The following is a 27,993-nucleotide window of genomic DNA, read 5'->3' on the forward strand; positions in this document are numbered from 1 at the left end:
TCAGTTTTCATGCCTGCAGGTAATGTTTCAGTCTTGCTTAGATGTGCAAAAAACTCTAGTTAAGTGTAAAGACTGTCTTAATGCCAGGGGTAGATTTTAACTTTGCCTTCAGCAATGATGTGGATAAGCCATAATTTATGAATGGTATTCATTAATATAGCATTTATGTTTAGTCTGAATTTGTTACAGAGCTGCATAGAGTTAGATTTTTTTTGCCATGACATGCCTGCAGTTTTAGCTTTTTAAAGAAGGTTAGGAGGCATGGACTGATTTCTGCACAAATTAACCCTCAATTCTCAACTCTTGTTATACCCTCAACAATAATGTGAGGTGAAAATGCTTCTCAATGAGGCCAGTTACAAAAAAAAAAAAAATAAATAAAATAAAATAAAATAAAAAAAAAGGTTAAAGGTCTTTAAAATACATATGGAGGTCTAAAATATGAGGAGTGTGAAAGCTGATGGGCAGTATATTAATAACATCTACTTTGACAACTCTACTGATGCTTGAGTGAGTTTTAAAGGGTCTTATTAACTGAAAATAAAACATACATAAAAGGATATGACAATATGTGATTTAACTTGGGTGGAGAATTTATATGTATACTGGCAGATCAAAACATCTGTACTGCTTTACGGCCTAAGAAATTTGTAAAACTCTTCGGGTTTGTAGGTGTTGTAGACCCCATAAAGTCGCTCAACAGACAGGAAAACAACTGTGGTTTACACAGCGACTAAAAAACATCCAGCTTTCAACCCATAAACCCACAAACAGATGTTTGCGTCCCTGAAATTAAAGTATGTCATAAAAAACAGATACGATTTTTAAAAATGCACCAAGTGAAAAGGTTTGACATCAAATAAGGCCTAGAAATTTCTAAAAAGCTACAATCTAAACAATTGGATGCCCAGGAACTTTAAGTGACAGAATGACAGCGAGAAACTCGAGTGCAATAAAAGTCAAAGCTAGGCTGAAGTCGTTTTTGTGGCTTACCCAGCAAGTGAGAACGTGGTTTTTGAAGACAGAAGCTGTAAAAACATGACCAAACATAAAACTAACAACCACACTATCATCAAGACGAAAAAAAAAAAAAAAACAGTCTGACGCTAAAGTAAAAACAAGATCGTCTGAAACTGGAACAGTCCAAACCTTTGGTAATGCATAGTTCTTTCCTGAATGTCTCAGACTTTCATCACAACCCTCCACCATCTCCAGCTGTCGCTCTACCACTGCTACCTAATAAAATAAAGAGCAATGAGAATCACAAACTAATGACTCTTCCCCCTGCCGTTCTCAGGAACTCTCCTTTTGCTTTTTGTTTCCCGTTCATACAGCATTTGCAGTTTTGGCTTGTTGGTTTCTGAACCAAAGAGATAATTTAGAGCAGAGCGGTGAAGCAGCCCTCTTCCCTCTAACTAGTCTGTCGTCTCAGGGGAGGAAGGCCCCATCCTCATCTTCGTCTGCACTGGGACCAGGGTCGCTCAGACACCTCATTAATCTCTGCTGATCTTTTGCTTCATCCTCTTCACTCGGCTTTTTAGCTTCCCGTGGCCTCGACGGGGGCTTCATCATCAGGCCCTGCTCCTCCTCCTCCTGCTGGTTAGCCTGTCCGAACTCATCCAACAGATTAACTGAGTCTGGAGACTGAGGAGAGGCCAGGTCTACCTGGATCATGGGCACCTTGTTCGATGCAGGCTTAATGCTGTAGGCTTGCGGGTCTATAAGCAGGACACAGGTAGAATATGAGGGATTTCAACTTATTTCACCAGCCTTTAAAAGGGATATAATATCACACAATCATTCCTTCAGCATGCACGAACAAGTACCAGTGGATGTACAAGTAGATGAACAAATATTAAGGGCAACAGAATCACTGCACAAAAACTACACAACAACAGGCTTTAGGACCGTTCCCATTATTTCTAGTGTAACAAAAAATAGGGTAAAGTTAGTCATGATCAATTAAAGGTGCAGCACATGCCAACTTTCAGTTAAAGTGAAGAACACAAACTGAAGCTCCTCACATGTAACATGCTCAACTCCAATATGCTTGGCTACAATAAATCACCTGTACGTGGCTTTTATCAGTTTAGTAATGAGTCACATCATTAGTAATGATTACTGAGTGCTTACAAGCAGGGTAACTGACACATGCGTGTTAGAATTGCTCAGGTGATAGCACGGCTTACGATTAATCTTCTCTACGCTCACAACATACCTGAACACATTTTGTTTCCTTTTTGCACCTGATCAGGTTTGAAATCAGTATGTTTGCCTAAAATAAAACCACAGATTGTTTTACATGCTGGCTGGCACATGCAAACACATTTCCATTAGTGGGGAAATATCTGTTGCAGCTGGGAACGGTAATAGTGTTTCTATGGTCTTTATTGCTCTGCAAATGGTATCGTGTGACCCTAACGAAATACAATCTCTGAATCTTCTGTGTCCCATTAAAGACATTTTCTTACATTATTTCAGGAGGTACCTGAAAGTAAGATGGTTGAGACTACTGAGTGTTTTCATTTGGCTGGAGCTAAGAATGATTCAGACATGCATTTACCTGAGGCCAGTCTGGCTCTGCACATGGTCGGGGAATCAGGGGGAGGGGCAGGGACCGTCAGGTAGGTATTCATCTCCTTTAACTAGGAAAAAAAACAGATATTGTTGGTGAGGGATGGTTTAGCCTTCTCCATGTAATCAATCAAAACTTATAATACAGTATTGTACAAGTGTCAAAAACTGGCCATAGAAAAGGGGTGCAACACTTATTGAAACATGCATGAAAATACAGTTTATAAAGACAAAAATAGAGTTTGTACAATTCTAACAAGCCTGAAAGTGAATATTTGCTATGACCACCTTTCTTGTTTAGCACTGACTAAAGCCTCTTAAGAAAGCTTTCTTGTAATTTCTTTAATAAGTTTTCAGTTCTCCAGGTTTCTTGTAGGACATTCAAAGCTCTTCTTTGCATGTTGGCTGGATTTTTTGGCTGTTAAAGGTGATCCCACACTGCTTCACTAATATTAATATTTGGGCTGTGGGACAGCCAATCCATCATTGACAGTGTGCCACTGTGTATTTTTCTCTCCAGGAATGCTTTTACTGCAATGGTAGTGAGTTTGGAATCATTGTCATTCTTAAAAATGAAGCTCTTGCTAATCAGAGGCCTTGTATATGATATTGCATGCTGGATCAAAATCTGATGGTACTTTTCATTCATAATTCCATCATTTTTGCCCAACACAACTGCCTGAAACTTGGCCCCAAACCATGACAAAGCCTCCATTGTGCTTTACAGATGGCTGTCGACACTCACTGCTACTCCATACATACCGACAACGATTTGATCCAAAAATTTTCTAATATAAATTCATCACTCCAGAACAGGTGTTCTGGAGTGAACACCTGTTCAGCCCAGTCGTGTAATTTGTCCTACCTCAGCCTTTTCTCCCTACTATCTTTCCTTTGGCTCTTGACAACCCCTCTTTCCTCTGAGACCATTTCTGATGAAGCTTTAGCAAACAGTAGATAGATCAACTGAAGGGCCAGATGCATCTCTTAGGTTCTTTCTCAGGTCTTTGTTGAATTCTTTCCTATTTATTAAGGACATGACTTTCAGATATTGCTTATCTGCTATAAGCAGTTTTTTTGTCCTCCACTTGTCCAGTTTCCTTAATTTTTAAGGACACTCTGCACACCAGGCTGAGCTGTGCCAAATTTCTGGCTAATATCCCTTTGTGAAATCACCCCGTCTGTCAAATTGTATTAAATTTTCCATTTGTCACAGATTCAACAAAATAAAAAAGGAAAAAATTATGCGTTTTTGTGACAGGCTGCTAGTGTCTTTAATGCATAAAAATACAATTTAAAACTGATTATTTGCTAAGTTGTCTGGTATGTGCAGACACAACACTGGTTCATCCCTCGAGTTAGGTGTTTTTTTTATGCCTGAATGATTCATCCCTCAGTGTTAAGCAGCTTACAACACACAAATAACAAAACAAAAAAACAACAACACTGCTCTGAAAATAGTGAGGTAAAACAAAATGGGTGGAAAAGCACACAATCTTCAAAGACAAACTTTGTAAGACCTTTAGAAAGGCTGAAGAACTATTGTTCAAGGTCACTTTGGGGGAAAACAAAAAACAAAAAAAAACACTACAATAAAGCCTGACTCCTTGTACGCAAAACAAAGAAACGTGGGTGACTTGAGACTTTTGCACAGTTCTACATCTAAACATTCAAAATCAGTAATGTACAAAACTCAGATGGCAAGAAATCCAGTTTCTGTATCATGTAATTGGTTGGAAAATACAGCAACCAAACTGAACCAGCTCAGAGATAGAGACATCATTAATCAATGTTATACAGAAACTTTATTAAAATTATGTGTCGCTTCATTAAACTCTGCAGACATCATCTTGAGCCTACAGTAACTTCTAGCACATTCAATTTAGCCTAAACAGAAATCTATTTTTATTATCTAATTACAGGCTGGCTAAAATGAAAATAATCACAGAGCCACTCAACTGTGAGAATCAATCAGCTCCTATTTGTGACAGGAAAATTAATTTAAGAGAATGAGGGTGGACTCTAATTAAAACTCAAATCATAGTTTTAGTTGAATCATTATACTGTTGGCTACCCAGTACAAAAAAAAAAAAAAAAAAAAAGAAAGTAGAAAAACTGCTCCTTTGGTTCTATGAAATATACTTTGAGTCACAATAGGTTGTTTTCTTCAATACAGATTTATTTATTCCGGCAAATGTTTGTTCGAAAAAATTCGACTTCAAAAACTGAAACTTACCTTCTTCTCTATCTGAAACATCTTTTGCTTCTTTAGGAATAAATCGCTGAGTCCATCCTCGTAAGGATCGGCCACCAGTGTGTGTCTGTTATACGAGCGCAGCTGAGAAAGACAGACACATGAACACACGTTAAAGAGATTGCAGTCCTGCAAACATCACTGCACATTTAGGCAGGTTATGATCAGAACTAATAAAATTCTTTTCCAAACTAAATTAATTAATTTTGCGTCCTTTAAAAAAAATAAATAAAAATGTGCAGAACTAATTATTTTAACTCCAAGTCTATCTCAAAAATCAATAAATGTGTTATAAACTAATGGGAGGGAGATCCCTTGTGAGCACCAATCAATACTTATTATGGAATGCTTAACTCCCATTGAGACGAAGGCAATTTTTCATCCAGATGAGAAACAAGCATATCAATAAAGAGTCTAACTATTCATTTGTAAGCAAAGTTACCCTCTGTCGTGTCCTCTGAAGGTTGGTCCTGAGGATTTTCCGGATTTCCTCCTCTTTGTTTTTAGACAGCTGTGGAATAGCTCGCTCTGGTGCAGGCTTGGTAGGAGGCCTGGGCTGGATGTTCCTGACAATGACACAGGGGGGAAAAAAAAATAAAAATAACAGTGTTTGTATAGCACAACAGTTACACAACTTAAACGTGTATAAACACATCGATGATGCTTAAAGATTAGACACGTTTGATGAAGCACAGCTACTTATCTTTCTGCACAACATAACACAAAGGATTTTCCTTTGTGTTCATACTACTGTTTCCTACTGTGCACACACCATTTCACAATTGGTGAAGATCGACTCACTTACACTAGAAATTAAGACTAGTCAAGGATCCTTTAGTGATTTAACACTGATTGCTTATCCTTCTTGGATAATACAACTATCCAAGAAGACCTTTACAATTACCAAACACTCCTTGTTACTTGGTAGAAGAAAAACAAGACAGAAGGTGTTGTTTATACAAAAGTATTAGCAAAGAATCTGTAATGCATCAGTGGCCATTTAAGCATGAGCCTTTGCCTGTCTTCAGTCTTCCCAACTTCAAAGCTATGGACAAACCCAAAAGATAATAAAAAAAAAAAAAAAAGGCTAAAAATGTCTTTAAAAAAAAAAAAAAAAAAAGTATAATTATGTATGAACACACACACAAAGAATGAGCATATATATGGTCATATGTTCATTTGTGTCTCATGTTTATGATATCAGTGAAATTTAAGCCTGTCAACTTTTTTCTGTGGTTATGTATTACACCACCATATCAGGCCTTAATGTCACTACTGTTGTACAATTTAGTGAGTAGATGAATTGCGTTCACCTAAATGTTCCCAACACTGTAAAAAACAAACAAACAAAAAACATTACGATAAAAATGACTTTGAGCACGATGCTGTTTAGCACTCACTGCATGGAAACAGTGGAAGGCACAGCAGAAGGCATCTTGATTCCCCCTCCACTCTCCACCAGCTGAATGGCCTGTTTCATCTCCATCTTGTGGTAGAAAGCAATGAGCTGCGGCTCCTTGGAGCGTTCACCGGCAATCAGGCACTTCTTCACATACTTCTTGTTGAAGCGGTTCAGTCTGAGAGGACAAAGGGAGCGAAAAATTAAGACAGAGACAAAGAGTGAAATACATGAATTAATTACTGGCAACAACATTTCTGCATTTATAGACATAAATAAATATGTTGTAATTAGATTAAGAAGAGGCCAAGTTCAACATTTTCAATTTTGACAATTGACAAGTTTAAAAAAAAAAAAAAAAAAAACGAGCAACAACAACAAGTATTTCAAACTAGTCGATACATACAATTTGTAATAAGTATTGTTACAGTTAGCTATATTTGAGTTATAAAATTAATAATGTTATGTCAGATCGATTCTCTTTAAAATCCATACTTGTCCTTCCAGTGGTGATGTCCATAGTGTCCACAGATATCCTCGATGCCAGTGAGTAAGTGGTCAAGGAACTGGGGATGGGAAAAAGCCACAATAGTTGCTGAAGAGCCTTAAAATTGTACTCCAGAATGAATCAGACTTTCTGGACTCTACTGACCCAGGTCCTCTCTGGGGAGAAGTCTCATATATAGTAAAACAGGCTCAGAGTGGTGCAAAGATGCAAAAAGCAACCCTCCATCTATTATAAATTACATCCAAAGGAACATATTACATTTACTGGATTTAGAGCAAATTTCTTTTATGTAAGTAACAATTGCAAGTTTCTATATTTTGCATCCCTCTATCTACAGCATACCACTTGAATGTGAAAGTATTTGTCGTGTAACCATGATTACATTCACTCTTATACTACACTCAATACTCAGCTACATCTTGTAATTCTTGCATTACTGCTGTTACATTTGTTGTAAACACCCTCTGAGATTAGTCCGACATCATCATCATTGTTGTAGTAAAAAGCAGCAGACAATTCAGGTTAAAACAGAATCTATGATATATGACCAGCAGCAGCAGCAGCAGCAGCAGCAGCAGCAGCAGCAGCCAGGTGATTGATTTGACAGGATTTCTTAACAGTGGCACCATGCCTGCTCAGAGAACTAAAGAAACACACCAATGGATTTGTTGCTCAGCCTGCAGCTGGTTCGCCAATCAGACCGGTGCTCTGACTAAGCCTGCAGATGACAGTCTGACAGTCGGTGTTGCTATGGGAACAAGTCATTAAGCAGAACTGTGCAATCTACTTCTGCTTTGTCAGGAGTAACTCATTCACATAAAGACTGCCCTGAACAGTGGGGGTTAAAAGGTCTCGTTTTTAAAAGTGGCAGCAATGGATGCTAAATAATGAAAAGATCAATATATAGGGATCCATTCTGTAATGTTCTTCAGCTACAAAATCCTTAACTGTGGGGTTTCTCCTTAGACCAGCTTATGTCTATTCAACACCTCAATACAGAAACCAGTACACTGTGTCCGATTTAACTCTTTATGACCACACCACATTATGTAGTGATAACAATCTTACCATCTCAAGGTGATATTTTCCTTTTCAGCTCTATAGTTATACAAACGGAATATAATTTACATTCTGATACCACTGCCAAGCCGAGAAATGTATCCCAGCAGCAATGTACTGGGAAATGAAGAAAAGCAACCAAACACAATGGAGATGGCAGAAAATGGGCTAGTATGCAGATTATTTGCCACAATATAACTTAGTGCAGAGTTTCCTCAAGCATCTCAGTGAATCTAACCTCTGGTGTTTTACAGTGAAGGGCAAGCCATTAGGGCTGCCTGCTTATTTTGCATCAAAAGCTGGTGACTCATAGATGCCTGTGTGCATGTTTGTGTGTCTGCTCATGTGCAGTATAATTTTCTGAGATGGGTTAATGACTTTAACAGTAGGTCAGTGGACCACTGCGGTTAAAATTTCTAGAGTATTAAAAAGTACAGATACCAGACATGCTTTTGGATGTGATGAGTTTGACTTAAATCAGACAGTTAAAAGAAAAAAGGAGAAAAACTGTACGACCAAAGTGTTGGTATTATAGTACGGGTCACCAAAAACTAATTTTATGATCCAAGTGTGAATTGACAATCGCTGCGTGTACATCAAACATGCTATACAACTATGCAGTACCACCACAGCGTCAGTAGGTGGGAGCAACGACCAAAGTTTGAAAACCTAACCGACCTCAGAGGCCTCATCAGTTGAAAAGCATTTCACATATTACATAACTACCACTGAAAGGAACGTGTAACACCTTTCTTGCCAAACATATGCTTGTTAGCTTAAGTGGTGATTGCAATTTACCCATAGGTGTGGCTACGTGGGTGCCTGGATATCTATTTCTCTGTGTTAGCTCTTACATGGACTGGTGACCTGTCCAGGTTTTACACTGCCTCTCACCCACAGCTGTGATAGGCTCTAGATGGAATCTAGACCCTAAGTTTGATAAGCAGCTAAGAAAAAGGACTGATTGATGGTTGGGTGGATGTTGCACACATTCCTTGCAATATAAAGTGGCTCGAGGTGACTGTTTGGTGCTACATAAATAAAACTGCATTGAACTGAAATTCCACTAGTTCAAATAATTCCAGTATTTGTCAAATACATCCCAAAAGGTTCTGAGTCATCTGTCTGTGCAATCACTGCAACTGACAGTTGACTGCTGTGAATGGCTGAAGGCAGAGCGCTGTACCTGGGTGTGGATCTCTTCATTAATGGAGCGTTTGGCCTCTTGTTTTTTCTTCACCGCCAGCAGCTCCACCAGGGGTTTGATGGTCATGCCCTTCAAGGAGGATAAGAGGAAGAAAACATTATGCAATGTACACACCTCCCTACAGTGGTTAACGTGGTAAAGACAGAAACATATCTGCATCTACCCGTCTGTTCAAACAATTAAAACTTATTGTAGTGTTTTTCTAACATTTCTGCATCTCTTTGTCAAAGTCATGAAGAAGCCCCACACTTTTTAAATCAGATCAGTCCCGGTTACCGAAATCAGCTGAAGGCTGAGTAGTGTTACAATGCACATTTGTTAGAAAATCCCACAGCACATAATATTTTGGAATGTACAGGAAGTCCCAGATTTCAACAAAATCATGTATAACTAGTTTGTTACATAGTAAATGTAAAAATGGAGCTAAAAATTTGCATAACACGAACAAGTCTTCTGTACGGGTCTCCCTTCATCCTCCCCATCTTATAATAATGCCTAATAATGTTTGTTTTCATGTTTGTAAATGTATCTGCTTTTTAAACTGCAAACATTGAGAAATAACTCTGACAAAAAACAGAAACAAACATCAGCATCTTTCATTCTCTTAATTAACTTTCACTTAGTTATACTGGAAATGTTCTTATGTTATTATATGGTATGATTGCACCGCTCTGCACCTCGGCAGCTTGAATGTATCATTCTGCTTATTAAACAGATTAAGACAGCCACCTGGTTAACGGTAATGGCATAAACTGGATGACAGAGGATTCCTGCTGTTTAATAATACAGGCACGTATGCACAGGATTCCTTTGCCTTTATCACCTCATGTTTACTCCATACATATATAAGGACTAATATACAAGAACTTTCAAAGATGACATTCCTTTCTTCAGGGAACTTGCGATTTGATTAAAATGCTGCACTTTCACCTCATTGGCACAGCTAATCAGTGTCAGACTGGCCCAATAAGACTGATTGTATTTTTTAACAATTTGCCATCTGAGCCTGAACAAAAGACCCATTATTTTCAGTCTGAGTGAATTTTATCATCTTTCTACATTTGTAACAATGCCTGCTCATAATTACAGAAATATAACTCTCTGTACTGTAGTTTAACATTTAACTACATTATAAACATCATGAATGTCCTACCAAACTAAATAGTTCCACGTGGCCATCTTGAATAAGCAGTCATGCCAGTTAAAACATCACTGACACTAAATTAGACATTTAGCGATGACCAAGATCATAAACCCAGACTTGTTAAGGGCTCAGTTCCTAGTGTAATGGCCACGAGGAGACAAACACAAGTAACCCAAAAAAAGGGAAATCTCATTCATATGCCGACTGACAACTAAAATAAGAAAGATTTTCACTTCATATCAGTAAAACTTCCAAATAACAATGCTCATGCAGATACAGACACAAACTAAACCTTGGAGGTAAAAGAGGCTTCTAATTACAAACTCCTGGTCTGCGCTGGCGACAGAACCAGAGTTCCAGCAGCATGAATAAAATATGTTTGAAATCTAAGTTTTAAAGCCAGAGAATGTGCTTTCAGGGTTTTATTTTAGTTGCTGCCTGTCTGGGGCCAAATAACCTCTGAAAATCTTCCTACAATCCCACCTGGAGACTGGTTTATCTGACATGGCTAAGTGATGCACCGCAGTGCTTAAAATAAACAAAACACAATGCATGTGCAACACTGAATGTGTCTTTATCTTGAATTCATGTTTCCAGAACCAAGCTTTCAGAGCAAAACTGCATGTCTTTAGACCCATATCTCTTACTCCTTCACAGTTTTTGCATTTGATCTACAGATTTTCTCACTTGCATTTGTGTTAGCGTACACACCTACAGCACAAAATTACATTTTCAAAAACAGGAGCTCAGAGAAAAGAAAACAGGAGTTGAAGCTGAGAAACTAGTGTGATAAAAATAGGCTTTTTTTTCCCCCCTAAGGGAGGAAGTAATAAGCCTCCTTCTGCAAATATGCTCTATGAAATATTTTTTATTTTAGTTTAATTCTCTGCATGCATGAATGGTTGCAGAAACATTTGTTCTGAGAGACTAAATTGACAGACAAACAGTACAGGAAACATTTAAACTAGATGTATTAGATGCAAATATACTAGACCAAAAGGAGCTCTCTTGCAAACCAGCATTAATGCTGCTGAGAGATGGACATGAGTGGGTAGAAATACATATAGTGATAACAACTGATGTGATGTCTAACCTACACTTACCAGTCACTTTTCACTGTGGCATTTAAATGATTCTCAGTTGGTATTAAGGATCCAGAGTGTGCCAATAATATGCCCCCCCCCCCCTACACAACCAGCAGCACGCTGAACACTTAATACAAGGCAGGGTGGATCAACGCTTTCACATTGTTTACACCAAATTCTGACCCCATCGGCAGCAGCACAAATCAAGACTCAGACCAAACTCCATTTTCCAATCTTCGACTGTCCAATTTTGGCAAGCCTGTGCAAACTGCAGCCTTAGTTTTCAGTTCTTAGCTGACAGGAGTGGTACTTGGTGTGGATTCCTGCTCTAGGATTTGAGTTACTGGTGTCTTCCTTTCAACTCAAAACAGTCTAGTAATTCTCCTCTGATTTCTGGCATCAAAGCATTTTTGCCCCATGAACTGGTCTTTATTGGATATTTTCTCTTTCTCTGTAAACTTCAGAGAGGGCTATGTGGGAAAACCAGCTGATTCTGAATGTTAACACCAGGTTTGTCTGGAACTGACAACCATGGCATATTCAAAGTCACCATCCTGATGCCAGATATGAATTTCAGAAGGCCATCTTTACATCTTGACCAGTGCTTAAATGCACTGAGTTGCTGCCGTGTGAGTGACTGGGTAGATTTGTATTAACAAGCAGCTGAACTGCAGCTGAATATCTAATAAAGTGACCTTTAAGTGTAAAATGCATTTTTATTAAAACTTCTTACAAAAGTCTAACGCCAACTGTTTACAAGTTTTGTGAGGGGTTTTCTGATTAACAAATAAATAAATACATAAATAAATACATAAATAAATAAATACATAAATAAATAGAGTACTCATACCTGAACAAACACAGTGAAAAAAATCACAGTGATAATGGCAGTGAGGAAAATTTCCCTCTCAGGAAAGTGCTCTTTTTTAAGCAGGAAACCAAGGGAGAAGGCAATGGCACCTCGCAGGCCACCGTAGGCTATAATGAACTGATCCTTGGTGGTCAGCTTGACAATGCGGAACTTGTTGATTATAAAGGTCAGACCAACAACACCTGGAAAGAACAGTGTACAAATTAGTCAGGCTTTGTATGTCAGTGATGTTGTAAGTGTTCTAAATGCAATCTTTCTAGTGTCTTTAGATTGCAACAAAAAGAAAGGACGGAAATCTCAGAAGATTTCAGAAGAATATCTAACTTTCTCCGTATCTTTCTGTGCTGTTCTAGCTTTGGGTTAACCTCTTAGGGTCAGTTAGAATTAATCTGAGCATTTTTTTCTGCTGTATGAGGAAGGCAAAACATCCACTTCAAAATATTAGGTAATTTTCATGAACACAAATCAACCAAAGCCACTGAAATATGAAAATCTATAGCAGTGACATAAATGACCTGAAAGGAAAAAAACAAAACAAACAACACTCTTCAAAATATGAAAAATGCTAAAGCATACACTGTAAAGCACTGAGCACCTCTGTGTGAACTATTTAAAAAAAAAAAAAAAAAAAATTAATAATAATAATAATAATAATAATAATAATAATAATATGAATTTGGAAAAAAAAGAACAACAACAACAAAACAAAAAAACCCACTGGAACGATCACAAGACAAGAAGAACTTGGAACTGCTTTCCATCATAAGATGCTGTATCATATGATCCAAGTAAGATGTGTGTGACTTATGACTGATCATATATATAGTGAGAGAACCCTGCACTCACTGATACTTTCACTTTCAATGCCACCCCGGAAACACACACACACACACACACACACACACACACACACACACACACACACACACACACACACAGGAGAGTATGACAAATCAATAACAAGAAGAACTTGTGACAACTCAGTGGAGAAATCCTCAGCGGCAATTCCACCAACAGCTGTGTAATAACACATGATGGAAACACTTAATCCCAGTTCTTTTATTAAGAATGCGAATCACAATGTAACCCAATCACCTCCTTTGCCAAAGAAAACAAAAAGCAAACTAACCTTGAATGCTAGTAATATAACAAATATATTCCTCTGTTGCATGACACTATGTCACACTTGAAATTTGCTTTCATGCATGTATTTGAAGAAGTGGTGCAAAAATACAGAAGCAGGACTGACCTATAACCCGTGCAACAAGACACAGAATGACTGTGACCGTAACGAAGGTCCAGTTCCAATCGTGAGGTCCAGCAACCGTGGCCACTCCGAGAAAAATAAAGATTAGAGTCTCACTGACACTGCTCCACATTTTCAAGAAGTATTTAATGGTGGTGTGGGACTTGTGGGATATGTTGGCCTCCACATAGGGTCGCATCACGGCGCCGCATGCTATTAACCTGGGAAGAGAAATAGTAATAACAGATTTTTTTTTAGATATACAGAAACAATTAATGTGGGGTTATTCTGGTCTCATTTCTCATCCAATTGAAAACATTATTGACCACAATAAAGTCATATAACACAGAACCACTTTATGTTTTAAAAGGAAAACATGGTTAAAAGTAGTACCAGTTTTCCTGAGCTGGCAGTTAGAGTGACCACTAAAAAAAAAAAAAAAAAAAAATCAAAAATCAGAGGTTCAGTTATGGACTAATTTGGAAAAATAAACAAAGTTATCTCACAATTCCTGTCTGGCAGCCACCTCCCTGTTCTAATCTAGTCATGCAATGTTTGTGTGTCAAAAAAGGGCCAAAAGCAACTGACAAATATGCTCAATAATCCACAGCAGCTGGTCAACATTCCTCCTCCTTGTCAGTATTGCCTTTCAAGGTTTTGCAGAAATGATAAAAGGAAATCACATCAATAAGTTCTTTCTTTCCTCTTTCACAGACCAGTAATACAGAAAACCAAATCCAGATTTTAATATGAGGGGCAACACAGCTGCAGGCAAGGGATTGTCCTTGAAGCTACATATCCATCATTCCTGACTTAGGGGTGAGACTAACTGCATCAGCACCTCCCGTCAGGAACATCAATAAGACCTGCAATCTTAAACAGCCTGAAAGTAAACAGAAAATCAATTGCTATGTACTACAAGAGCTGATGAAATGGTATGTCAGAAAATGCTATACATGCCACTAAATCCTAGCTTGGTTCAGGTGGCATTAGATTAGATTAGTTTCCCAAACCACTGGCTATATATAGAATATAATTTTCCTGAACGTATATAAGAAGTGTAATTTTCACCCAGTGGTAAGAATATATAAAGATTATGGCATCTAAACACTGAGGAGAGGTCCAGTACAACATAAGAGTATCTCACTCAATGTAACGCTATGTTGAAATCAGGAAGAACTTCTTCTTCTTTGTAACTAGTTTCCATGGGTGATGAAATTCAGTTTTTCCCCAACCGATCAGTCATTTCGGATTTCAGCTCAGATGTGTAGTCATGCCATTATACTGCTTGCTGGGGTTCTAAGAGTGCAGTGGAGTGAGAACAATTCAACATATTTCTCCATTTGTTGTACAGTTGTACAAGCAATAAGTGTGGAGAAAACCCCCGCCAAAAAACAAGACATCATTCTGGCAGCTTTACGGCTGCGATAGTCCCACCCACAGCACTGATTAGCCAACATCCAACATGGGTCAGGTTCCTCTTCAAGTTTCAGACTGTTCTTAAACAACAAACAAAACAAAAAACAAAAACAAGACAAAACTGAAAAAACACTATGAAGACATTAAAAGAGGGATTAAAGAACCAGAGTTAAAATCTATTAATTTAGACTAACGAAGGTCGGCTGGATCATTCACATTGTATGTGAATGAAACAGTTAAATATAATTTGGTGATCTCCCACTGGTTTACATACACTTCAGACATTCTCATTCTTAACAGGTGAATTAAACGTGTCACAATGCCAGACAAGCCAGTCATCTTGATTAAGTGGATGAATTTAAACATATGTCCCATCCAGTAAGGGACTGGTGAGGTTCTTATTGACAGTGATCATTTTATTTTAATTGTATTCCATTTACTTACTTTTCTGATTAGGCCACTGCAACCCCTGTTTTTGGTAGCGGAGCAGTTTCTACACCACCCAATCACCAGTGCAACTATGTTTTAACAGCCTACTAATACCATCCGACCACTGTGAAGTCTCTCAGCCTGGTGTTTTGCTAGTTTCAGTTTCTTAACATGTGGAGCTATGAAGCATTAGATAAAACAACAGGCCAAAGGTGACAAAGTTTATGGTATTTAGAGACTTGGACATGGACAATTTTACATTCAGTTTAACTGGAAATTGCTTGCTTAGTGTCTTGCTGCACTGGTCACAATGTGTACTAGGTTTCACTGGAATAACAATAATAATAATAATAATAATAATAATATAATAATAATAATAATGGATTGCATTTATATATCTTGTAACTGGAAGGTTGCCGGTTCGATCCCCAGCTCTGTCTGTCTTGGTTGTTGTGTCCTTGGGCAAGACACTTCACCTACCCCCTACTGGTGATGGCCAGAGGGGCCGATGGCGCGATATGGCAGCCTCGCTTCTGTCAGTCTGTGGCTACAACTGTAGCTTGCCTCCACCAGTGTGTGAATGTGAGCGTGAATGAATAGTGGAATTGTAAAGCGCTTTGAGGGTCTCAAAAAGCGCTATATAAATGCAACCCATTATTATTACTCAAGTACCATGAATTTCAACTTAGCAGTGGTACAATTACTGTAAATGTACACAACTTTGAATCACTTAAAATTCAGTGATATTGCACAGTAAAACGGAATAATCTTATTCATTATATAGAGTAATACTGAGATTCAATTTTGCCATATCCTGCATGTAGAACACAATCTGACAATGTGTTATAACGCTGGGGTTTTCGTGAGTTGTTATATACCAGACTTGAACAAACTTACGCCATGATGCCGGAGAGGTGGAATATCTCAGCAGACAGGTAGGCCATGTAGCTGTACAAAAAGACAAAAAGAGGCTCGATGACGCGCGTGTGGGAGGTGAAGCGTGAGGTGAAGGCAGCGAGGATCCCGTACAGAACTCCAACTAGAACGCCACCCAGGGCGACTACAAAGAAGGAGATGACTCCCAGGAAGCCTTTCAACAGCGTCACTGAGCCAATGCCTGAAAACTCCTCAAACAGGTGGTACAATACCTACGAGAGGGAGAGTGAAAGAGGGAAGAAAAACTGAATAACAAAAAAAAAGGTACTAACTAATGAATATGAATTGGTAGGAGAATAGTTTAAGAAACAGGATTATGATGGGTGATAAGGACATGAACTAATGTCTTAGTCAATCCAGTCAAGGGGCTAAGGACAGAATGCATTGTTTGCTGACTGTGAAGCTCCTTTTATTTTTTAACATGAAAATAAATTTGGCCTCTGGGCTGGTTACACATTGTATGAATAAAATGTATATACTAGTCCCTGTAATGCCAGGTAAACAAATCAGCAGAATGCCAAATGCCAAACAGTTTTAGCCTGAAAAATGTCTGCCTCATATATATCAGTCTACTGTACTACTTAGACTGCAGTTTGGTCACTCACCACAGTTACGGCATCATTGAGTAGTGATTCGCCAAACACCAGGATGTGCAAGAGCTCATTGATGTGGATCTCCTCAAACACAGCAAGCACAGCAACAGGATCCACAGCTGATATGATGGAACCAAAGAGCAGGCACTGCAGAAGCCCTATTCTGCTAAGGATTGAACTGCTTTCTGTACCAATCTGACACACACCATATAGCAAGCCCCCAACAAAGAAGGCATTCCAAAGAGTACCCACGACAGCAAATATCAGGATTGTGCCCAGGTTCTCCATGAAGGGACGGATGGGCAGGAAGTAGCCAGCATCCAGGATAATGGGGGGCAGCAGGATGTAAAAAAACAATTTAGAGTCCAACACTGGTGGGACTGTTTCACCAGTACCTCTGATGATTCCCCCTACCAGCAAGCCCACCACGATCAACAGGCAGCTCTCTGGCACAATGTTGGATAAGTGAGGAACCAGATGGAACCCTGGATGGAAACAAAAGAAGAGACAAACATGAACAAGTGCTTGATATGAGCAGCAGAAGGTTTGTATATATAGTATTGACCACCTGTACTCACTGTCAACTACAAAACAGAAGTAATACAAATTCAATGTGAAAATCGAAGGAAATGGATCTTAAGTGAAAAAAAAAACAAAAACAAAAAAAAATTGTGTTGGTTTATGGGTTAAATGATAAGTAATAAACAAATAGTGTGGACACACCCTGAAATTAACTGGAATTATTTCGAGCTCTTTTCTGCTTTACAGAGATTACACAGAACTAACCACAAGCAATCATCTGTAACATACATCACTTATGTGTTATGCTACCACCCACACAGCTAATTCCTTCTTGTGCTTTAGATTTATTTTTATTTATTTTATTTTATTTTTTTTAAATAGTGCACAAAAAATAAGCTTCTGAATTTATTCATCACTGTTAACATCAGCATGAAATGCACCATTCTGCACTGGTGATATAGGCAGGAAATGCAAAAGGAAGAATTTTGTGTGGGCTGTATAGACTTGCCAAAGCTTGCCTGTCCTCACGTACTCATTCCAACATCTTAATAAAAATTAAAAAAAAACTGCAGCTGCTGGTATGTTAAAGACCTGTGTAACCCCTGATCCTAACACCATCACCTTATGTACTCTTGAAGGAAAAAAAATGAAAATGACATGCAAAAGATATAATGTAGACAGATCGTAAGAGACACGAGAGACCAACAAAGTCAAGCGTGCAGTTTAAATAAAGTTACTATCGCCCTACGTTCAGGACATGAAACAATCCATAAGTGCTATATTTTACCTTTATTTTTATTATTTAATTTACATTAAATTTTTATTTGATCAGCTAATCTAATTTGGTGGACATTCCAGAGAACTGAAATAACCTTTCCCAATCAGGTGGTATTGCTTGAGGCTACATAGCTCATGTCAAGGCACAGAGTCTGTCAATACGGTATGCTCACAGTAAGACTTTGACACTCCCAACAAACGACATATACAGTGTGTCTTTGAAAGCCTATCTTTCTGATTATCAAAATACATACACAAGTTGCCTATCCATGTTGAGGCAACGGAACAACTGCAACTTTTGGAAAAACAGTAAATAAAGACTTCAAAAGGGACAGCAGTAGGCATCCCACAGTGGGGCTGTTTTTACTGTACACAGGTATGTGTCAGTATTTTGCTGGCAGTGTAATAAATAACACAGCATAAACAGAAACTTAAACAGGGCAGGGTTACAACACATCCAGACAAAACAATATTTTTGGGAAAGATCATTTTACACTGTAAATCAATAAATTTGGTATTTTAATATTGAATACATTCATCTAAAATAGCACATGTGAAACTATCAGTGAGCAACATAGTTACAAAGTTCAATCATCATAGGACAAAAGTGGTTGGTGCCTGAAAGCAGTACCACCTGAAATAATAGCTGCTGGATTTGTTACCCCTCTTTTGAACAAGGAGAGATGAGGCATGAAGATGGTCCCTCTGATCGGCTTACTTTTACACAATGTGATTATTGGCACGCTAAATGAATGAACCAATTAGTGCATAGTACAGTATGTTTCTCAGTTATAATACAGGTTGTTTCTCATGTAAATATCAGACCTTCATGCCAGTACGCACGTTTATTGCTACAACGCAACGCATCATTTATAGTGAAAGCACATAAGCATACATGTCTTAACGGTATGTAAAACACCAGCATCACAAGTTGGGCATTTGTGAGGGTGGTCTTGGTGTGTTTCACGCTAGGGCAGCTTGAGCACAACATTAACAGTGTTTCAGAAAAAGAAAGCTCAACAAGTGCATGTCTGTGCGTCACACAGCTGCAGGATTAGAGGCTTTATCTTAACTGGTCTAAGAAGACTTCATTTCCCCACGATAAGATGCCAGAACTCAAGTGCTGCTCTTTCAAATAACCTTAATATAAAAAGAAAAAGAGCATCACCTAAACCTCCTGGGAAGCTCAGTATCCAACTGGGTCAACAAAGATATTCTATGAGAACTGCTTGAACACAGTAAACGAGAACTTTATGAAATTTCAGCCAAAAGGATGGGATGTGAGCAGGATGGAAATTCTGCTGCTCTTTCTGGAATTTTCCAAAACAGTGTCTTCTCAGAAGAGAGGGTTGATGTGCTCTCAAGAGGCTTCAAATATAAGGCTAAATTAGCACCACAAATTAGCACCTTGGTGATTACAACATCTCGACTCCCATAGACACGGTTACATAATTACAAAGCTTCTTCTAAACGTGTTGCAGGAATCAACACTACAGGGATATCTGTTAGTGTGGGGGACATCACATTACACAAATCAGCCTGCACACCCCAAGCTAAGCTAATTGGTACTCAGCTGAACAGAATTTAAAGTGAAAGGCCTTCCTCAGAATTAATACCCATGATAACATTTTACACAAAAATGCCTGCCAACAACTGTGGTAGGTCATATCCATTTATCCTTTTGCTTCCTTGATAATGCATAAATAATTGCAACAGTTTCATTTCTCAGGCTGTCAGTGATCCCAAACTGTATTGACTGTACTGTTTCTTACAGCCTGCGTTCAAGCGATCTTTTTTTGCTCAATGTTCCATTTGTCAGAACTGAACTGGGAAAGAGGGCTTTTACTTATGCTGCCCCTTTCACATGGAACATGATGCAAAAAGACTGGAAGATAGCAGATCTTATTTCATTAAATGCTTTCAAGTCCAGATTGAGAGAGCCAGAGAAAAATGTTTTTAAAATGTAATTGTTATATGTATGTAACTTTGTAATTTCAACATGTTGTCGCCTCTTGGCCAGGACTCCCTTGAAAAAGAGGTTTTTAATCTCAATGGGACTTTTCCTGGTTAAATAAAAGGTTAATAATAATTGACCCCCCCCCCCAAAACATTACACACATACATTGGAATACTGTCAGTCATGGATTAACCTCCCCAGAGCCGGGATCTCAATATTATTAAAGGACTGTTGGGTTAACTTGGCAAAGAACAGTGCAGAAGGAAGCCAAAATCCAGAGAGCTTTGAATGTTCTTCAAGCCCGGACAACTATTCCTGAAGATTACTGTAATCTTCAGGAATAGTTTACTATTTTCATCTTATACCCATTTCCATTTTTGCTTGCACATTTCAATAGATCACTTCACCCATTTCCCACTTTCCTATCAAAACATAAAAAAATGAGAGGCGCCACATGACTTTAACACAGTCCTGTAACTTAACTGAATATGATTTTTTTTTTTTTAGCAATGCTCACACAGAAAGCACAAAGTGTCATACAAAGATTTTACAAGTCTAAACTTCTCGTCACGCCAGGAGAGAGCTCTAAGGCTACGTTCACACTGCAGGCGAAAGCGCATCGAATCTGACTTTTTGGACCCTATGCGACCCATATCCGATCATGGTATGACAGTGTGAACGGCACAAATCCGATATTTTCAAATCCCATCTGGGTCACTTTCGCATGTGGTACTGAATCCAATACATATCTGATGTTTTAGAAAGCGACTGCTGTTTGAATGGTCATGTCGCATCAAATCCGTCTTTTACGTCACTGACACAGGACAGACGCCAATTATCAGCGCCGGAGAAGTGCCCGAGAAGACATCGTGAAGGTTTCCTGGCCATCCAGTGTAGATGTTAGTGAAACCGTTGGGAAGACAAGGTTGGAGAAACTTGAACATTTTATTTGTACTGTATAATCTGCAGATTCTGACAGAAATCTGCAACTATCCTTTGAAGCACCGCTCCTCTCTAAAACTGCAATAAGGATAATTATTAGGCCATATGTAAATAACAAACTAACTTCATAACTTAAAGCAAAATTGGGAAACGTAAAGTCTGAAACAGTCAAATAATATTGTTTGCTCTGGGTCTACACAGAGTGCGTTGCGTGTGACGTCTTCTTTTGCGCATGCGGGCCGCTTTGAGGGCTCACACTAGAGCACGTTTGCTGTCACATTTTATTTGTAGTGTGAACGAGCAGACAAAAAAAAAAAAAAATCGGATTGATCAAAAAAAATCAGATTTGAGCATTAAGACCTGCAGTGTGAACGTAGCCTTATTCAAAGAAAAGAGCACCTCATTATACCCAACTGTGAGTCTGAGTAAAGGGAATCTACATCACATGTACGGTTTTTCCAAAGCATTTTCTTTTCTTTTTTTCTCTTTTTTTTTTTTTTTAAACAAAAGATAACATATGTAAGAGGGTGGGAAGCCAGCAGTGGTATTAATAGAAGACAAACAGAAGATCCCTTCTGCAAAGTGCTCTTCTGATTGACGCTGATTGAATCTAGAATAAAGTGAAATTCAATCTCAAGGACATGAAATACCCCTGCAAAACATTTCTAAACTGCTCTAATGACTGAGTGTTGCAAAGAAACATAAAGCCCTTTGATAAAATGTTGGGCAGTATGGTACTTGAGGAAAGGGCAAACAGGTCACAACTGTATGGTATAAATGTATTTCTGCTGGTGCATTGAGCAGAGGCAAACTTAATACTGGACCCAAGAATGAAACTCTAAATGTGCCATTATCATTCATGAGTGACTGTAGATGCTGGACGTGTATGCCACTATCATTACAGACCCTTCTAAATATAAAATTCTTAACACATGCAATATTGGGGGCTAAAGGTTAAGTTAAAGTAGACTGAACAACCCATCCTAAGCTAAGTGTTGACAGCACATTGTTAAATCTCTTAAGCACAACTCCAACTATGGCCTTCAGCAATCATCTAATGAAGGGTAATAACACAGAAGATAAGATAGAGAAAAGGAGGGAAGTGAACTTCAAAGAACACTGGCACAAGCTGGTACACAACTATCATGATTAAGACATGGGTATGTAGGAAATAAATGTCTGAAGGGCCATGTAGTGTGTAAGATAATAAAGACTTTTTTCATGCCATGTTCTTAAAGTAGAAGATTAGGCAGTTTCTCATGGCTGCTTTTCAATAAGGGCAGCTGCTGTGTCCTTGCCCCATTGCCTCCTGGGAGCCTTTATGCAACAAGGTTATTGAAAACTAGCAAAGGGTAACAGCTCTTTCAATTCTGGATGTGTACCCAGTGTCAGTACTGCCTAGTACGAACTACACTGTCATTCCCAAAACCAGGAAGTGTGCCCTGTTGCCAGGTAACTTACTACAAACCACTGGCAAGCAAATCAGCTGCATTAAGCAGACACAAAAGATAGCAAACATATTTAAAGAGTTTCTTTGTTTAAAATGGTGACGTTCATCTGGTCTCCTTTGTAGTAATTGTGATACGGCAGGCAGCTTTCCAACACCATAACATTGGCGTTCACAATGAGGCCAAGATTTGCATGTATTTTAGTGAGATGCAGTCCCAGTTAAGTGTTGTATAAAAGTTGTTGTGAGTTATTGTTCAGTGCAGACCATTGGGGTCAAGTTGCTTGTGGAACACAGCATTGTTTTTGAATTATTTATTACAGCTTTGTGGTGGTATAATTTAGTATGATCCCTGACGTCATATCTATACAAAACAACCGCAGGGGTTTCCTTGCAAGGATATGATTCTGAGTTTTGTCTTCTACTATAACAACTGAGTGGAGTACGATTTAGTGAGCATAACTAGTGTCAGTTGAACACATGTTTTTAAGCGAATAGATTGAGGTTTTAAACACTGAAAGCAGTGAAAAAGAAAAGGATGAAAATTCGATGCTGTTGCCTGATTTGCCATGACTTACTTTAAAATATTAGTAAAGCAACTTTCTTTCTATGGCTGTTTATTGCATTTATCTACCCATGAGGCAATTTTCTAAATTAAACTGAGATATAGCTGATTATATCTGATTATAAACCATTAAACCAGTTGGTCAATATGTCCAATTGCTTTAAAAGCCTTTTGCATGAACACACTTGGTATTTACTGTAAGCATTTTTAAGCAAAGATATTTATCTGTAAGTGTGGCAGTTCAGTACTTTTCTTTGTTAAAAAATCTGGGCTTGGTTTTAATAAATAACACCATACAGGTATGTGGAGTAGACTTTGTGACAGAGTGAGTCATTCTTTGCCAAGGGTTTGGTTTCAAATTCTGTACTGGGAATATTTCCCACACAACCTAAGGCCCATATCTAACTTGTTTAGTTCTACTGCAAAAATCAAGAATCACGTCTTAGGCCGCACACTCTTTACAACTTGAATTACTCATAAGCCAGGCCTTGGTTGACTCTGGCAGGCTGCTTCAACAATATATAGTAGCTGGAAAAAACAAAAAACAAAAAAACAAAACCTACAATGAGAGAAGAGAAAAAAAAAAATTATTGTGAGCGTCACCTGGGGGATCATTTACTAAGCAAACAAATTAGCCTAACAGCCTCAGAATCTCGACTCAAGACACAGTTTCTAGTGATTACAAGTCACAAATGGGAACAAATCAAACCACAAGCTTGCAATCCCTCAAGTTTAAAAACAGGAAGGAAACAAAGATGTCACCACAGACATGAAAACAGTTAAAAGTGCGAAAAGGTACCACAAAAGACATGTAATACCATCAGCAATTTTATTAACTGCTGGAGCTGCAATTCTGGGTTGAGTTTTGGCACCGATTATGTTCTTCTCATTGTTTAACAAGGCCATATTTTTTTAGTTAACATCAACAAAACCATACACTTACATACATATGCCCACTCAATGTGGGATTTTCTGAGCGATAGAAATGCATGCCTTCATTCACTTAAAGTTATAACCTGTTTCCATATTATGGCAAAGTCTGGCACACATTTAAGCCACAGTGATTGATAACCATAATTTGTATAGCCAAAAAAACCAAAACAAAACGCCTTTATGACATTCCTCTTTAGTTTTGGACTCTGAATTCTGACGTCTCACTGTTAGCGTTTTGGCCACTGCAATGCTAGTGTTTTGAAACCGGAACTTACCATATTTGGAGAGAGGGTGGAGTGTTAACTTATAAGCTAACGTTGGCTAACAAGCTGCCTCCAGAAACTGTAATGTTACAGTGCACAGACACAAGTATCTGCTAATTTACTAAGACACAGGCTAATAATATACTAGTATTTAACTCTGGCTGAGGGAAAAAAAAAAAAAAAAACTTCCTGCCCTGTAACCCTAACAGCTATTTGTCTGATAAAGGCCCAGTTCACAGACTAAACTTAGATGAGGTGAGGCCTCCCAAACACCAATCGGCTACAGTTTTCTTTGTCAAGAAAACTGTCAGTCAAAGCGGTCACACCCCTTTTTCCACTATGCAGATAGACAAGTTAAAGGAGAGGGAACTATCCATAAAGGCCAAAACTGTTCTTTTTAGAGTTATTATTGTTGTAAGGTTGGATATTTTAAGGATATTTTAAAATAAGAGTCTGTGGAGATACATGTGCTTTATATGCCAACCTTGAGGGACTGCTAGAAGAACTGCAATGTTTTGCAGCCACGGGGGCTTGGTTTTTTTTTTGTTTTGTTTTTTTTATGAGAGAGGATAGGAAATCTGTGTAGGTATTGTTTTACTCTTTTATCTATCACTACAAGCCTATATCACACGATCACAAATCTGCTTACAACTTAAAAAAAGGCAATGGCCATTTCATGTTAGGATCTATTCCTTTTTTTTTCTTCCCTACAAGAAATAAATAAGGTTCAGGTTGCAATCTAATTTCTACTAAGTAATAAATTACACTCATGCTAAATGTGGAAAGAAATTCAGCTAAAGCATATTTTTCATCCCGATTAAAGAAAACATAATTTTTAAGAAATGGATGCTTGCAAACACAGCCTTGCTCTTAACACAAAGACGGCATGTTTTTATGAGAACTATCTATCTATCTATCTATCTATCTATCTAGCACTTCAAGTGGACTTAGCTTTAGGGTCACAAGATAAGATATGATATTTGTGGTACAGTGTTTATGGCCTGATTACAGAGACAAAGATAGATACCTTGTGAATATAAAGGCTTTGACTCTTAACCAGTGTTTACGGTAATGGCAGCTTGTCAGTTAAATTGCATCCCCCTGGTTCTGATTCATGTGAGAAGATTTGGGGGTGGCTATAATCAATTTATGTAAAGTACTCAGTTGAAAAAAGGCAGAGAAAAGGCACCATGCACAGTCAAGGTTGCTTCAGAGACAAATGGTCTGTGAATACGCTTTTTAGCTTGTAAGATATAAATTCAGTGAACATGAATCAGAGACACGGCTGAGGCAGAGCAGGGTAGCAGCCACTTTGAATCGTTCAGAGCCCATTTTAAGTAGTCAAGGGATAATCGGAGGCTTAAGGTCACCACTGTCCTCTGCTGCTGTCAGCCTACACATTCATCTAGTCTCATTTTTTTAAATTTGCCTTTCTTCGACTTTCTGTACTTTCCTCATTCCTTCTGCTCACACTTTCTGCTAATGCTCATCTATCATTTTTACTATGTGTCCTTGAGCTGCATCCTAACAAGTAAGCTACCCAAACCAGGTGGACCCTCTTCCTGTCCTCTCCCCTGAGATACTGGGCTTCTTGCCCAGACAGTGAGGCAGTATCCTCCCTGGCTACAGGCTGCTGCTCAGTCAGGCCCCTGATGTCACAGGCAAGTGACAAGCTGCTGGCTCTCATAATTTAAAAAAGAAGAAGAAGAAAAAAGAGATGGCTCAGGACAATACAGTGTTCTGTAGAAAGCAGAAAGCCAGGAGAAATTGATGGTAAAGACAGTATAAAGAAGAACACAAACAGTAAGAGGGAGAAAAAGCAAGCTGCTTCTGAAACATCGCTCAGGACAATACTGCAACGTACAGGTAGGGCCCCACTGTGCTGAAGACTACATATCCAGACTGCTGTATCAGGTTGCTTAGTCATCATTGTAGCAGGGAGTGAATATAGCTCTTAAACATCTTCACCACATGACACTGGCAGATCTGATGAGTAATCTTCCTGAACAGCAATATTGATTTGCCCTCTCACAGACTGAGCTGAGCTATTTTGAGCAAACTAGTTAAGTCTGCATACCAGAGTCATCATTAATGCACAACACAAGTAGGATGGCTTAGGGGTCAAACATGATGCTTTAAGATTATGGTTGGTTTGCTTGACAACTTCCATTCCATGTGATTTATCTGTGCAATCTACTATCTGATCACCAGGAAAACTGCACTTTAACTCAACTCTTTTGATTCAAATGTGCCGTCTATGAACTGTAATTCTGCATGTTTTTCATAATGTAATTATTCACCTGAAAAACTGGCTGTTACCTGATGTAGGAGAGACTTATAGAATTTGGGTAAATAAGGTAACACTAAATCAGGTATTTCCAGAAAAGGTTGCACTCATACTGACAGGTCACGTGGAGCTTTCGCATAACATCACACTCACCTAATTTCATCAAAGAGGCAAGGAGGACCCATAATGAGATTTCAAACGGGACCCGTACGTTTTCGTAGTTCAAGTCTAGCACAGGGAAAGCCTTTCCAGTGTTGTTGTGACTGCCATGGTCAGTCGCTTTGTGGCTGCCCGAGTGTGCCGTGATAGGAGAATGCTGGTCGGAGCTGGCAACAGCGACGGTAAACACGGAGCCCTCCAGAAACACTAAAACCATCACCAAGAACAGTCCACGAAGCCGGCCCGAAGCCCCGTGTGACACAGTCCTGGAAGGCATTACTGCTGAAAAATAAAGGCGACCTTGAATGAAAATGAATCAGAGTTTGTTTGGGGGTTTTTTAACAAGTCGGCTTGAAAAACCGGGCAAGTTTAAGGAAGTTGTGGCAGTTATCGCTTCGTAGTGTCGCGTTAGTTAAAACTCGTCAACCGTAGAAGATTCTGACAGTCAGTTCGTCAAACTGACACTGAAGCAAAGCGAAACCGAACCAGACCCCTCATTATGTCAGTTAACGTTAGCTAGCTAGACTTCTTCGCTTGTTGTAGCCAGGTAAACAGCCGCTTCCAGCACAAGTCGTTGTGGAAAGAAAGCAGGAAACGCCAAGATGCTGAAAGAGTGTCTTTTTTTCCTTTTACAACAGCCCAGTGACCTCAGTTGCTCTTCGTAGCGGCGTTTCACAAGTTTGTCCGTTTCCTTGTCATTGAATATCAACGTCTTCTTCGGTGGAAGATGTCATCGTTGATGCTGGAGGTAAACGAGGCACAGCGGCATCCCTTCAGCGTCTCCTCTCTCCCCCTCCTACCCAAGACAGTCGTCCGTGCGGCGGCCGTGCTCAGATACTGACCTTGAATAGAAGCTACACGGCAGCTGCCACATTATGTGTTCACCGTGTGCCCCGACTACACCAACTTTTTTATATTAACCTTCGTGTGTTCCGCATCTCCACGGTATGTCCGGAGAGACTAGACCCTGTGCTGAGCTCAGACGGAGGATGCGAGGGGTGGGGGTACTTGTGCGTATGCTCCCCCTCTGCCTCGGAGGCTTTTTTTTCCCGGGGTGTCAAACCAAGTGGCGACTTGACTTGTCTGCAGCTGTATTATAGCCTCATACAGCCTTCAAAAAGCACACCCTTTCGCGGAGCTTTAAGGGGTGGGGGGTGGGGCGTCCGCGTATAGTGACACCTATAGGAAAGGAGGTTTAAGGTGTGGGATCTCCACAGCGTTTCTCCTCTGCACGCCTACTCTTGAATGGGTTGTGTGGGGCCTGATATTGTTGGCATGTGGGTGCAGCTGGGAGGCCAAAGATCAGAGTTAACTACAAACAAGAGTTCAGAAAGCATTGTTCATTAGGGATGCTTCAAATAAAACCATAGTGTTTTGTGCCTTTGCCTTAAGCCAAATAAAGTCTGGGGATGCAATT

General features: G+C 39.0%; 1 protein-coding gene across 2 annotated transcripts; it reads right to left on the reverse strand.

The window, feature by feature from the left end:
* slc9a1a (solute carrier family 9 member A1a) lies at positions 1-27,695 on the reverse strand. 2 transcript variants are annotated; one of them, XM_040030408.1, is made up of 13 exons: positions 26,571-27,695; positions 16,737-17,209; positions 16,093-16,343; positions 13,351-13,568; positions 12,081-12,283; positions 8,981-9,070; positions 6,723-6,793; positions 6,229-6,405; positions 5,271-5,394; positions 4,811-4,912; positions 2,564-2,645; positions 2,219-2,275; positions 1-1,718 (listed from the first exon to the last, which is right to left on the reverse strand). In XM_040030408.1, exons 1-13 carry the CDS (start codon positions 26,851-26,853, stop codon positions 1,429-1,431), a joined length of 2,421 nt encoding a protein of 806 aa, XP_039886342.1. In that variant the 5' UTR covers positions 26,854-27,695; the 3' UTR covers positions 1-1,428. The 2 variants fall into 2 exon arrangements, with proteins under 2 accessions (XP_039886342.1, XP_039886343.1); XM_040030409.1 differs by lacking the exon at positions 2,219-2,275 and having other exon boundaries at positions 26,571-27,694.
* Between the last annotated feature and the right edge of the window lie 298 nt (positions 27,696-27,993).

The sequence above is a fragment of the Simochromis diagramma genome, unplaced genomic scaffold (genome assembly GCF_900408965.1).
Source record: "Simochromis diagramma unplaced genomic scaffold, fSimDia1.1 OVJJ01000361.1, whole genome shotgun sequence".
Taxonomy (NCBI): domain Eukaryota; kingdom Metazoa; phylum Chordata; class Actinopteri; order Cichliformes; family Cichlidae; genus Simochromis; species Simochromis diagramma.